This window comes from Micropterus dolomieu, linkage group LG18 (assembly GCF_021292245.1).
Source record: "Micropterus dolomieu isolate WLL.071019.BEF.003 ecotype Adirondacks linkage group LG18, ASM2129224v1, whole genome shotgun sequence".
Classification (NCBI taxonomy): Eukaryota; Metazoa; Chordata; class Actinopteri; order Centrarchiformes; family Centrarchidae; genus Micropterus; species Micropterus dolomieu.
Window position 1 is genome coordinate 35837045 of NC_060167.1, and position 13785 is coordinate 35850829.

The 13785-nt window shown below is 39.5% G+C and overlaps 1 protein-coding gene across 1 annotated transcript in view; it reads left to right on the plus strand.

The window, feature by feature from the left end:
• The window catches only part of mtmr14 (myotubularin related protein 14), a 30567-nt gene that overhangs the window by 4272 nt on the left and 12510 nt on the right, over positions 1 to 13785 (plus strand). The window contains exons 4-10 of the mRNA XM_046075191.1: positions 3430 to 3505; positions 4667 to 4727; positions 4967 to 5089; positions 5768 to 5841; positions 8127 to 8197; positions 8292 to 8366; positions 8860 to 8926. Of these exons, the coding sequence (XP_045931147.1) occupies positions 3430 to 3505; positions 4667 to 4727; positions 4967 to 5089; positions 5768 to 5841; positions 8127 to 8197; positions 8292 to 8366; positions 8860 to 8926 (547 nt within the window). The remainder of the gene's footprint in view (positions 1 to 3429; positions 3506 to 4666; positions 4728 to 4966; positions 5090 to 5767; positions 5842 to 8126; positions 8198 to 8291; positions 8367 to 8859; positions 8927 to 13785) is intronic.

The window sequence follows — 13785 nt, forward strand, 5'->3', positions numbered from 1 at the left end:
AACCGAAATTCAGAGCCTCTAACCGATGTAATTTCCCCATGTCAGTTATTTCGGTTATTTAATCCTGGTAATTTTGCGTGTGTACCACTTTCGCCCACCATACTACCGCATGTGTAGTCACGTGACTCCGCCCCGTCAGTCTTTCTCATTGGCCCAATTCCAATGTCCCCCCTGAGCCCTGAACCCTGAACCCTCAAACTTTACTGACGTCACTTGGAAAGTGATTGAGTGCAAGAGGCTGCAAGGGCTCAAAATGCTGTAAACAGGAACGGGACAGCCCTTTGCCACTTTATCACGTTACCTTGACGTTGCTGAAACACATTGCGCACTTTTATTTTATGTTTCTGCCTGATTTTTAATTCCTGCAGGCTCTTGTCCTACAGAGTGGAGGAGAGGTAGCCTAAATGTCAATATGTATTTGTAATTAATCAATACACTATTGTTGGTCAAACAGCATCATCAAGCAAAAACTAAAATAAATAGTTGAATAAACTAAGTATGTTATAACTTAAGGTTATTGCATTCCTCTGACTTAATGTGTTCTATGCAGCATCTTAAGTTAAGAAAACTTTAAACCATTTTGACATCAGCGTTGGTGTCGATGCTTGTTTGTTTACTGTTTTCTTCTTCTCTTAATACGCGGATTTGCCGTAATATTGCTCTTCCGCGCCTCCCTTGGTAACCCCATACAGTCTATGGGTAATCCCCGTGTTTTACGTCATACCGCTATGAACTGTGGGTAATTCCCTCAGCCAAAGTCTGCAGAAATGCGGACTTACGAAAAGGGTCTATAAAGGACTCAAAATGTCCGCGACAGAGCCCTCGTGCACTTGACGATTTGACAGTGGGACAGCCCTGAGCCCTCACGGACTTCCAGGGAACGTGCCTCAAAGTCTGTGAGTCTGTGAGGGTGGAAATTGGGATTGGGCCATTGGCCTGCTCAGCCTTCAGACCGGAGTCTGAAGCACAGGGAGATGTTAGCTAACAGCCTTCACTTTCCAGCAGTTGTGGAAACGAGCAGACTTTATTAACGGACACACTGACCTACACTTTACATTTACTGCCAGACTGACAACTTTCTTCAGCTCGATCTCTTATTTGCTCGTCCACTCACTCGCTACGCAAACACATTACACTGCAGTTAAAAGACGCAAAACTCAACGTTTGCAGACACTGTTCTGCTAAATTGTCTCCTAGCACATCCACTTCATCTGTGGCTGACTTCTTAGAAAAGGCAACAAACGGTCTGACCCGCTTTGAGTGTTTCTGTCACTCATCTGTGAGAAGGCGATTAAGCTAGCCGCACCTACATTTGGAGTGCACACGTATTAAAGCCTTTAAGGTAACTGAAAGACAACGGCCCAGTGCGAGCTGACAAGCAGGTTGGCGACTTTATCCTGTCAGTTTCTCTCTTTACAAAGACAAGTGTTGCAGCATGAGAGTCCTACCTGAAGAGAGGCTGTGAAGTCTTCATGTTGCGCGATACGAACCACATACGTTATTTATCAAATTGGGGCGGACTTTTCAAAATAAGGTGTCTATACAGTATGGAAATAAGGTTAATTGGATTATATTCACAGAAAGTATAAAACATTACATGTGTCCATTAAATGTAAATGGACACATGTAATTTACTTTACAGACCCTCTTGGGCCTCGGACATCGGCGTCTGACCTGATTCAGATGTTTTGACTGTAGCCCCAAAACAACTCAGCAACAGCAACAAAAATATTTTACATGTTTATATGTAATAATCTTCATGATGCAGCCTGTCTCGCAGGTCTTCTAAGAGCGGAGGCTACTTGCAATAATATTGCTACATTTTGTTTAAAGTTCACGTAACGTGACCCCCCATCGTTACTCAGCCTGCCTGCGTTTAGAGGAAGCACGAGAGAAGAGAGAGAGAGCTTCAGGGCTTATCCACGACTTCTGAATTGTCTCCAGCAAAATTGTAATTAATACATTTAAATATAAATGTTGTCGGTCAGTGTCTAGTCAGAGTATATGCTACACAAACGGTTAACAGTCTCCGCAAAGTATTGAGAGAATATCATGACACACCTGACCGTGACACTGACACCTGTTCGCTGTGTCCTGCTCAGAGACACTTTGCTCTGTGACTGTCTCTCTGCTCCAGGATGCTTCATTCCCTCTAAAGCGGCTGTGAGCTGCACTTTTCAGAGGTGCTGAAGTGAACATTTGTGTGAAATTGTGGTGATATTGCTGTGTTTTCAGCTTCGGTTTTCTTCCTCTGATGAACAGCAGTGCGTTCCTCTCATCAAGTTGGCTACAAGTCAAATGATTTATTTATAAAAATAATAATTCGCCAAATGCGCGAAAATAACTGATCATATAGATATGAGCTAAAAATAATAATAAGCTTCTGATTACTGCATTACATTCTGTTTATATTTATAGTCTCCAGAATTCAGGAAATTAAGTGTTTAATGCTCAAAATCTTCTTCTATCGAATATTTATTATATTATTATATAATATATATTATTATTATTATTATTATATTTATCGAATACAATTCAGATTAATTAAGCTCATTTATCACTGAGGTGAAAAGGGGCCATATGCACATTTGAAAAGACTTTAGGCTACTTCAGGAATGGCTGCATGTCTGTAGACTCAGCTGGGATGAAATTAAATGAGAAAAGTTGATCTACAGGAGAAACCTGTCTGACAGCCTTACTGCATTATATTGCACTATATTCTTATTTTGAATTGTCACTTGAGACATTTCCTCAATAAATTGGTGCAAAGAAATTCACCAGAATGCAGAAAATTAAGTGTTTAAAACCCAAATTGTTCAGGGGGAGGACCCCCAGACCCCCCAATTTAATATCCATGTTAATTATTATCAATAGTAATTTTATTTTAATTCATAATAAATGTAGGCTATATATATAATTTACTGTTGCTTTATAGATGTATTTTGGGTAGGCGGCAATGGGGGGTGGGGGGTTTAAAACATGAAAGATTTCTGTGCTGGGCTAAGCCCCTAATGTTTCAAGAGCCTGGAAACACCCCTGGCCTCGGACACACCCACCATAGCGAGAAACACGGAGTAAAAAAAGCACTTTTTGACTATTTAATTTATCCAATGGTAAAAAAAGGCAAAATAAATGGATAAAACGTGAATGTACTTGTTTAGTATTCGGCAAGTTTTTTCATTATATTCGGCTTTGGCCAAGAATTTTCATTTCGGTGCATCCCTAACCAGGGCTGGTTATGGCGCTAAAATAAGAAATACCCCCAAGTGTCACATCTCCTTCGAATGAAATTAGCAGATTTTTTGGCCACCACTACCTCTTTTCAGCATGTTTAGGCAAGACCGGTGACACAATGTTATTTAGTGTAACAGCTGGTATGAGCAGTAAAACAACACAGTCTGATCGAGTATCTTTTCTCCCTCATTGTAGCATATTTGCCGGTCATCCACTCTGGCAGGATGGGGGGAGCTATACGGACGCACGGGCTACAACTACATCTTCTCAGGTATAACACAACACACACACACACACACACACACACACACACACACACACACACACACACACACACACACACACACTTAAATTTAGCCTATAAAGGGGAAGCTGTGGCTTATTTTCCATTCAAAGTTTCAGTTCCATGTGTGAATAGTTGTAGCAGTTGTCTGACAGCTGTCAAACTTTTCCTCTTGGGGCAGTTTGAAATTGTGCCAAGTTTTGTTGTTAAGTTGTCAACATCCATCAGTTACGAACAGGAACAGTGAGTCATGTGACCTGTATACAGTTAAAATTATTTTCATACCGAAAGAGTAGATCTTCACCTTTTAGAATGTAGATTACATCCTAGAGCCTCATACATAACAAAGTGTTGAAGAAACACAGGTGGTGAGTTACAAAACCTGCTAATAATATACCAGCTAGTTTTAGTTTGTTTTTTTTTTTACACACAAATGCATAGAAACATTTTTGATCAAATCCCTTTAAGTTGGTCCAATACTCAGTGGGATCATTTACAGAGTACCAATAAACGTATGAGTGCGCTCCGGTGGACAAACTATGTAGACAAGCCAGAGACAAGTGTCTAAATTACCTCAAACATATCTTTGTTATATCTGTAGTGCAAGGTAGCCAGTGTTCTGATATTAATACTTGGCTGCAGCTGATATGAAATATAGCCTACCTTGGATTCACGATTAGAGAATTTAGCTGCTTTGATTTGCTGACATCAAGATGGGTACGGTGGACAGTGGGGCCGACACTGGTCTCAGCCGGTAAAAAACAATAATGTAAACCTGGCCCTATGTTGTGATTCCAAACTGTTTACCAGCCACCTGGCCGTGATTGTGTGTGACTTCGCTATGACGACCAGCTAGATTGAGCGGTACTACCTCTGGGTACTATCTGCAATGGAAAACGGAGCACGGCCAAACCGAGTCGAGACGGGTTGAGCTGGTACTGGTAATGGAAAAGTGCCAAATGATGCCTGTCCATCGCTGTGTACGGCGTACAGGCCTACAGCCTATCAGCTGGTTCATTTGCCTAATCTTTGCGGGTCTTTAGACCACGGTGGAAACGCTCACAACAGTGGGCGGAAGGAACCTTGTAGTTCCTTGAAAAGAGGTTGAAACGGGGCTATATTCATCTTGTTCACTTCTGTTTTTTCTAGGGGGCACTGATGACACGTGGACGGAGTCTGAGGAGGTTCCAGAGGATGACAGTGCAGTCAGGTGATTAAATAACTTCAACTAGATTAGTGTACAATGAACATCAGACACTGTTCTGCCTGTGGGCTAAATCAGAGTGTGACACTAATCACTTGTGACAACAACAAAACTCAACAAGTAAGACATTACTTCATGAAAGACAAATGTTAAACTCCACACCAAAGTAAAATGTTTACCCAGAGAAAATACATTTTTTCTATGAAGCTTTCTCTTCTTAATACTCCTTCCTTCCTTCTGCTCAGAAACGGAGAGTCCCAGCTTTTTGACAAGGTTCGAGGCCACGACATTAAGCTGCTACGTTACCTCTCGGTTCGCTACATCTGTGACCTGATGGTGGAGAACAAGAAGGTTAAGTTTGGCCTAAAGTAAGGAACAGCACGGACTAGTTCATCCACATTCTGGCTGTTATTTAGGTCATTGTTTTCACTGCACTTTGTAGGAAGAAACCTTATGGGAGGCAGCTCACTATTGACTCAGTGTATTTGTGGTTGGCTTCAGATCTTAGCAGATTCTGCCATGAATTGAGTTAGGAGTCTGGGTGGATGAAGTGTAGCGGTTGAATGTTGCTGTTGGGTTACATGTGGAACAGATGGTACTAGTGCTATTTTTGGGTGTAGTTAACTACAGATGTTTGACTGAAGTTGCACAGTGAATGATCAAAAGACCATGTGACATACCAGGATACATCAAGGAAGGATGTGAGGGATGACAAGGAATAATGTTAATTCTAGAATGGCAGGAAAAAAACTGTAATAAGTTTAAAGATAGATCTTCCTTGAAATAACATCAATGTATTACTTTTAATTCTGAATTACAATAACACATTAACAATCAAGAGTGGGTTGTAGACAGTGTTTCACAAAATGTATAATAAAGCCACACTGCCAGCAGTGTCTTTTTGCATGTGTCACAATATATACTGAGACTGGGATAAGCCATTTTGGCCAATAAAATGTCTATGTATTCTCTAATAAAACACTGCACATGCACATGAATGCTTACAGTGCATCTCATCCTCAGCATCTTTCTATCTATTTCTGCAGTGTGACATCCTCTGAGAAAGCGGACAAGGTCCAACGCTATGCAGACTTCACCTTGCTCTCTGTGCCTTACCCAGGTAAACAACTAGTGTTGTAGTGCTGTAAGTGTTTCAGTCATTCTGCTAGAGCTAGACCAATAAATTGCCCTTGCCGATTATCAATTTATCAGCATATATTAACTTAACTGCTGATGTATAGGAATCAGTGTACATGTCTGCAGATAAATAACAAGAGACTGTGGTACAGAAATGCCTGTTGGTAACAGAAAAGAGCTGTGAGGGATGAAAAAGAAATGGTGTTGCACTTGCATAGCTAGTCCACCGGAGGTAGCACAGCAATAAGACACATGCACTGTTTTACCACTATAGAATTTAAATGGACCAGAAGATTATTGACATAGATTTTGTTTTTTTAATTCACAAACTGACATGGCACTATTTTGAATGACATGAAACAGAACAGTTTGCCCCCCATAAAATATAAGAAATATTCTCCATATTCTCTGTAAGAAAGCAGCTGAAGCTGAGGAAGAGGAAGCTAGACATGTTCGGGAAAGCTTGAGAAACGAAGAGTCTGGAGATGTTCTCAGAGGTGTTCACCATTTATAATCATTAGTTGTCAATTGGAGATAGGAGTTTGATTTTAAACATATAATAACAGATGACTTAATTTTCCATGTAGTTGCCTGTAGCTTGATCACAAAGTAAAAAAACATAAAATGTTTATTACTTGAATTTTTTAAGGTCCAGTGTGTAAGATTTAGTGGCATCTAGTGGTGAGGGTTGTGAATTGCCACCAACTTTCCAGTCTACCACTGCCCCCTACCCTTTCAAAGAGCGTAGGACATCTACGGTGGCTGACACAGCACAAAAGGCGTCTCTTCTGAGACAGCAGAGTAGGGCTGCAACGATTAGTCGACGTAATCGACGACGTCAACTATAAAAATTTGTCGACGTGAAATTTCATTGTTGACGATGCCGTTTAAGGGAGAGATGGCAATCTTAAAATCTAACGTTAGCTAGTTAGGCTGTATGTTGGAGATCAGTAATTCACTTGAAAGATATTTAATTAGTTAAATGGTTTAATTAGGGTTAGGGGGTGACAAAAATAATCGTGACTAGTCGAATAATCGAGTAAATAATTAACAGATTAGTTGACTACGAAAATAGTCATTAATTGCAGCCCTACAGCAGAGAGAAGCCATCAAGAAATGAGGTTTCTTTATTAAGACATTATATTTACTTAATTATCCAGTAAAACCTTATGTTATTGTGACTTGGCCACTGACGGATAACATGGAAAATGTGAGCCAAGAGTGTGAAACACTGTCACTGTTTCTGCACCACAGTCCATTAGAAACCATAGAATAGATAAAGTTTATACAAACATTGACAAGTGAACATTCACATTCATTCTCTCTGTGATTATGGACCCTCGCCAAAACTGCCCGCCAACAATATCATCTGGCCCGCTGCCAAATGATGGTGGCAAAAAAATATAAATAAATAAATAAATAAATACTTTGATAGCGGTGCTGAAATAGATCTCAATCATGACACCAACAGTTACTCACATAATCACTTCTTCTTTAGTGGTTTTGCATACAAAATAAAAGCGCAAGAAGCTTGTTTACTGTAATGCTTTATTTTGGAGTTGAACAGAGCTTTTACTTTCTTTTTTACTTTAAAATTCTGAACAACATTAAGAGTCTGTAGCCTGCTTGACACACCTCTGAAAGAGCCGTCAGAAAACGAAAAAAAAGAAAGTGGGGAGAAAAAAAAAGTTGTCCCAAGGTGAGATCGAGCACACAACCCTTGGTTTGCGAGTCCCGTGCTTTACCGACCAAACTAAACGAACAACATGTTGATGTCTTATATTCTCATCCACCATCTAATGGTTGAAAATATTGTTCCAATGCAAAACTTGTTTGCCAGCCTCTGCTGTATATTATTACTACTTCTTCTTCTTTGAATGTACGTATTGAACATAGTGATGAGTGTCTGCACTGACTCAATTCTACCGAACAAGAAGAACGTAGTGACGAAACTCGCTCTGTAGCGCTGTTTGTCTGTTTCAGCTACTATAGAAACATTACCATTCAACGTGGCAACGTCCATGGAAGGGGCGACCCGCGGTTATGTAGATAGAAATGGCTCTTCTAAGGTAAAAAAAGTAACGGTTCATTATGTAGGGTCTAAAACATAGTTATGCATCCTATATTGCGTTTCTGTCAATAGATCCTCAGAAATATGGCACACTGGACCTTCAAGATGAGGGCCACATTTGGTGCCTTAGGGTTACGGTTAGGGCCAAGTGTGTTGAATGAGTGGTGAGTAACTATATTTCTTCTTGTTTTTTTTAGGGTGTGAGTTTTTTAAAGACTACAAAGACAGAGACTACACAGCAGAGGGTCTGGTTTTCAACTGGAATCAGGTATAGAGACCGTTCTGAGTCTGTTCACTCTGTGAATATACAGTAACGTGGCTCTGTTGGATTAATCGCATGTCACTGTGTTTTCCACTGACAGGACTATGTGGACGCTCCTTTGACAATCCCTGTGTGCTTTACTCAAAACTTGAACATCGACTGGACTCAATACCAGGTTACCTCTTCTATTTTCATTTCTTCACTCTGTTGGACTCAGCTCTGCGCACTCCACCAGCTCTTACTCAGTTTTTCTCTGTGATATTTGTGGTGTGTCAGTGCCATCTGTTGTCCAACCTGCAAAGTGCTTTGGTCATGATTCATAACCACTTGCACTGCACGCAAACAGTGATGGGTAGAGTGAACAATGTTTGGCTACACAGTGTGAGTCAGTGAGCTTTAAAGCACAAACCCACAGACCGTAACTTTACTTTAGAATCCAAAACTTCTATATATGTAAGGTCGAGTAATGTGCATGAAGAGTTTTAAATGTTTTATTTGATCAAACAAAGAGCTGGAACAAGCCGATACAGAATCTGTATGCTACTGCCAGACAGTGTGGTGAATAGAAGGGGAACATTGTCTGGTTTAAAACCTCACTGTGCAACCAGTGCTTTGGTTTCTCTGTTTTACCAGAGTGTATTTACCCTGTGTGTGTTTGTCTTATTCAGTCGTGGGACCTGGTGGAGCAGACCCAGAACTACCTAAAGCTGCTGCTCCACATCATCAACAGTGATGGTAGGTGGCGGTTGTGTTTGCAGGAGTAGGATCAGATACGGTTTTGTTGAGGATTAATGTTAGTTTAGGATTGTGACTTAAGTGTGGGTTAAAATTGGAATATGAGAAAGAACTGCAACTAATAAGTGATGCTTAGTCTGTTATTGATTATTTATGGAGTCAATTTTAAAGTAATGACCAACCCATTTTCTAGTTAGCAGAAATCAAAGTAAGGGCTAAAAATGCTTCCCAAGTGTATCAATAGTAAAAAACTCATCTTCTGTCAATCAGTTGGTTATATTGAATAATTTAGGATTGTACAGATGTGCAGAATCAATTATTTAATTGACAAAACAACTTATGTATTTAATTTAATAGTTCATATTGTATATCAATTAATCGTTTTAGTCATTTTTCAAACAAAGACTCACTAATCATTCTCTAGTTCCAGCCTCTCTGTATGCAGATTTTCTGCTTGTCTTTGTCTTTTGAGATAGTAAACTAAATATCTTTAGGTTTTGGTTTGGTCAGAAATAACAAACAATTTGAAGATGCAAAAAATAGATCAGTAACGTCGGGAGGAGGTTTACTTCTCTCTGACTCCACCCTGCAGCAGCTGTCTGACACACCGTTTCAGTTCCTCATTCTCACTGTTGATATCAAAAGCACATGGATATCATTTGCAGAAGTAAAAAAAAATTATCTAAATGCAGATTAGATATTAGTTTGTTACCCAAACATGGTCTTCAACATGACCGCTTTTATGATCAACATGTCATAGAAATGGACAGAGACAGAGACCTCTGGACATTGCGAGTCATCCTCACAATAAAACCTATAGGCGACACTGTCCTTTATAAAACTGATTCTGTGGACATTAAGGCAGCTGTCAGGTTGGTACGGAGACACTTAGCGTGGGCTACAACTGCAGTAATCACTGTTAAAATGAAACTTATCTGTAGGTCTATAAAGCTGTAACTGATCAATGAACAATCATCTGTCATGTTGCAATTAGTCGCACTGATTGGAAGATTCCTATCGTAGTTATTCTGCTGGAGATGATGTGAATATTTCTGAGTGAGGATGACTGTGGTGTAGCTGAAACAAATAAATGTAGTTTAAAAGTAAGTTTTTGAAAAAAGTGAGTTTTCATTAGCTTCTAGTCAGTTTGAACCTAGACACATTTTGTACTGCAAAAAAAACAACCTATTAGCCTACAGCAGGGGTATTCAATTAAAATTCAAAGAGGTCCAGTTAGAGAAAATTTCCCGAAGCAAAGGTCCGGAACACCATAAAGACTATTTGCGTCATCATTCAGTAGCCTACCACATTATATAGCCTAGTTGTATCAACATTTGTTTTTAGTCAACATCTGACAGTCAAATAATATTTCAATAATATTTACTGTCAGTTTTCATATCAAACTGAAAGGATAATAAATAATAACTACTCTAATTTTAATTTAACTAAAGGCTGCCTTAATCTGAAAATGAAGTGCTAAATAAAAAGTGTAGCTTGAAGTGATGAAGTGGAGTCTCAACCAATTTTATACGATACACTTTAATGTCTCCGCTTCTCTTTCATTCCCTCTTATATACCACTTTCCTACTTGCTCTTGTTCAGTGAGAAACATGTGCTCTAGCTCCAGCTACGATTGGAGATCTATGAGATATTCTGGTTTTGCCCGTGGGAATTTTATGCTGAGTCATTAATACATTAATCAGGACAAAAACTTATAACGAATTGTTTTTCCATGAGCCCACTCTGTTATTAAAACATTATCTAGCTTGTTTGGTAGCTTGTTTAACAACTTATTGGACTGGAAGTCATCTTCTACAGCTAGAGATGCACAGATCGATCAGCTGGGGACTGAAATAGGCCGTTTATTTCGTCTGCTCAGCTCTGACCGGTGACCGGTGCCGAGCAGTGTCAAATAGGCCTATCCAATTTTCTGCCAGTCACATTGAACGTTACCAACAGGCTGCGCTGCGCCGTGTTTCACATGTGTGCACAGATGGTAACCTGCTTCTTTACCCTCCCTTTATTTTAGTTTAATGACTTGTTCTAACTGACTCGTTACTCGTTTTCTCCTTACTGTCGTCTGTTTGGAGGTTTGCGACTCACCACTGAAAGAAAAGCATTCACGGAGACATTTCGATTCAGCTCTTCAAGATTTATTGATCGAAAGTTAACAATATAATTATCAATTATTAATTATAATTGTTTACGTTCAACAAACTTATAAAACCTTTTGAGGAGGAGTGACCTTATATAGTATCCCAATATCACATGTAACAGGTATTTGGAAAAAGGAAAAAGAAAAGAAAATGAATCACCTTGCTTGTTAAAAACAACAATAAAAATAATACCAATCACCTACTATGGCTTCAACAGGTGGCTTTTTACACAAGGTATCGAATGAAGTACCTGGATCACAAATTAGTACCTGTATCACTTTAAGGGTACTGGTTTTGGTAGTGATATCGTAAAATTTGGAACGATACCCAACCCTAACCATGTCCCAGTCTGTATTATCGGATTTATTCTCTTCTCATTCATGAATTATGCCTCAAGAATCTTGAGATATGGTTTCAGATGCCCCTAAAATGGACCATACCATTTATTAACCGTGACGTTAGTTGAGCGTCTTGTCTGCCTGCATCACTCGCAGCGGCTCATTAAAGTCCGGTGCATCACACAACAAGCTCATGCAGGTTAATGTCAGTAGTTAGCTAACTAGCTTGTTTAATACACTTAACTTTCCTACCTTCAGTTTCATTATTAGCCAAAAAATTTGCCATCTGATGTTAGCTAGCCGATAGCCCACCATCATTTCCAGTGTTGGCTTGGCATATCATTACCATTATAAAATTTAATTTTATCTAAGGCATGAGCAGTGAAATTGAGGATTTGTTAAGGTAGAGATACATTTTGACTTCAATATAGAGTTTATACTTTAAATATAATATAAAGGTCATAAAAGTCTTTAGTGAGTCTTTTTACAATAAAAACGCCATATGTTTTCACTCTGGAATTCAGGAGTCTTACCTGGCTAGGTATTGAAAAATGTTTAAATCCAGGTGTGTTATTTCACATGTACGACTACGGCTTTATTGAATGCAGATTACAGTAATTCAGTCAACATTTCATACAATATAAAGCTGCTGTGGCCAGCAGAATCCTAAGAGTCACTCATTCATTTCTAGTGCAGACGGATTTACAGCTGTTCCTGCTTTAATCCCATTAAACATTTTTCTATGCCGATTTTAAACGCAGTGTTTGGGGAGTGACTTTATTTCCGGATTAGTTTGTGTCATTGCTGTACATTTGCTCCAAGTATTGTTTTCCCTTGTTGAGAGAATCATCAGATGGTCATCAGACTGACTTTGCGTCAAAAACAGACATGACTCTGAGAATCTGTTCTCAACGCCTAAGCCCCAATTTCCCTCCAAAATACCAACAGCTAGCTTTGCGCTGGCTGATCTCAAGTAACCTCCCAACTGTTTGCGCCTGTCGTTTCACCTGTGCACCGTGCGCTCTACCAAAATACCAAAGTTGTCACTCATAGGGATGACCCCACAATAGATTTATTATTTTTGTTATTATTGGACTAACATTCATCTGATGGACACCAACACGACGAGTTCAGGGCCCTGTTTCAGAAAGCAGGCTTAACAAACTCTGAGCTTATCCCTGATTGAGCCTGAGGTGGGAAACTCTGTTTCATTTTCAGTTCCAGAACAGCTGATCAGAATAAGTTCAATCAACCCTGAGTATGTTGAGCCTGATAGAAGCGCGTGCGTGGGGATCAAAAAAAGCCATCATCAATGGAGCGCTGATACTACAATTCACCATGGCAACAGGTAAATAAAAGCAGAGTCTCCATTTTAATTGGGTGGAGCTAGTAGGCCTAATATGAATGCGTGCCAACGCGGACCCTGAGAGGCTCTAAAACACAGGAGTGGAAGAAGGATCAACGCATTAACATTATTAGGCTACTACACAGCGTTACTCATTCATCATTTACCAGACTGGAATTTCCTTAATGAATAATAAAGTGCTACAGCTCATTACATTACATCGGCTACCTGATTATGAAAATACGTAGGCTATAGATCAAGTATAAGACACAGTTTACTCGTGGACCTGTGATTGTAAAGTCATAGTCATACCCAGCAGGTTAGCCTATTCATTATTTTTTGCAGTGGAAAATATGTCTATAGGTTAAAGTTTTAGACGTCAATTTTACATTAATAAAATCTTGCTCATTTCGTATTTTATTAATGCTGTCAAAACACATTCAGACTATCAGCAGCTTATAAAGGAAAAACCTTATTAAACCTTATTTAGGCCTATTTGTTTCAGCTGCACCACAGTCATCCTACTCAGAAATGGTCACATTATCTCCAGTTGATAACGACGATAGGAATGTTCCAATCGACCAGCCTACAATATGAAAGATTACTGTTCATTGATCAGTTTTATAGGTTACATATTTAACAGTGACTACTGCAGTAATGTAGCACACAGCTAAGTGTTTTCAGTGCAACTGTCCACAGAGTCACAGCGTTAAAGACGGAGATAGATTTTATTCTGTGCTGAGGACAAATCCACGATGTGCGGAGATCTGTCCATACATCGACGGCAGATTGATCATAAAGCGGTCATGTTCAAGATCACGTTTGGGTAAAAAAAAAACAAATAGCCTATCTAACCGGGATTTTCAAATTTTTAAAGATGTAAATGTGTTCAGATATCGACAGAATAGATGAGGAAATGAAACGGTGTGTCAGACAGCCGCCTCAGGCTCTGCAGGAGGGGAGGAGTCAGAGAGAAACTGACGGTTTTCCAGCTTATCCTGTGAAGCTCACCTCCTCTTC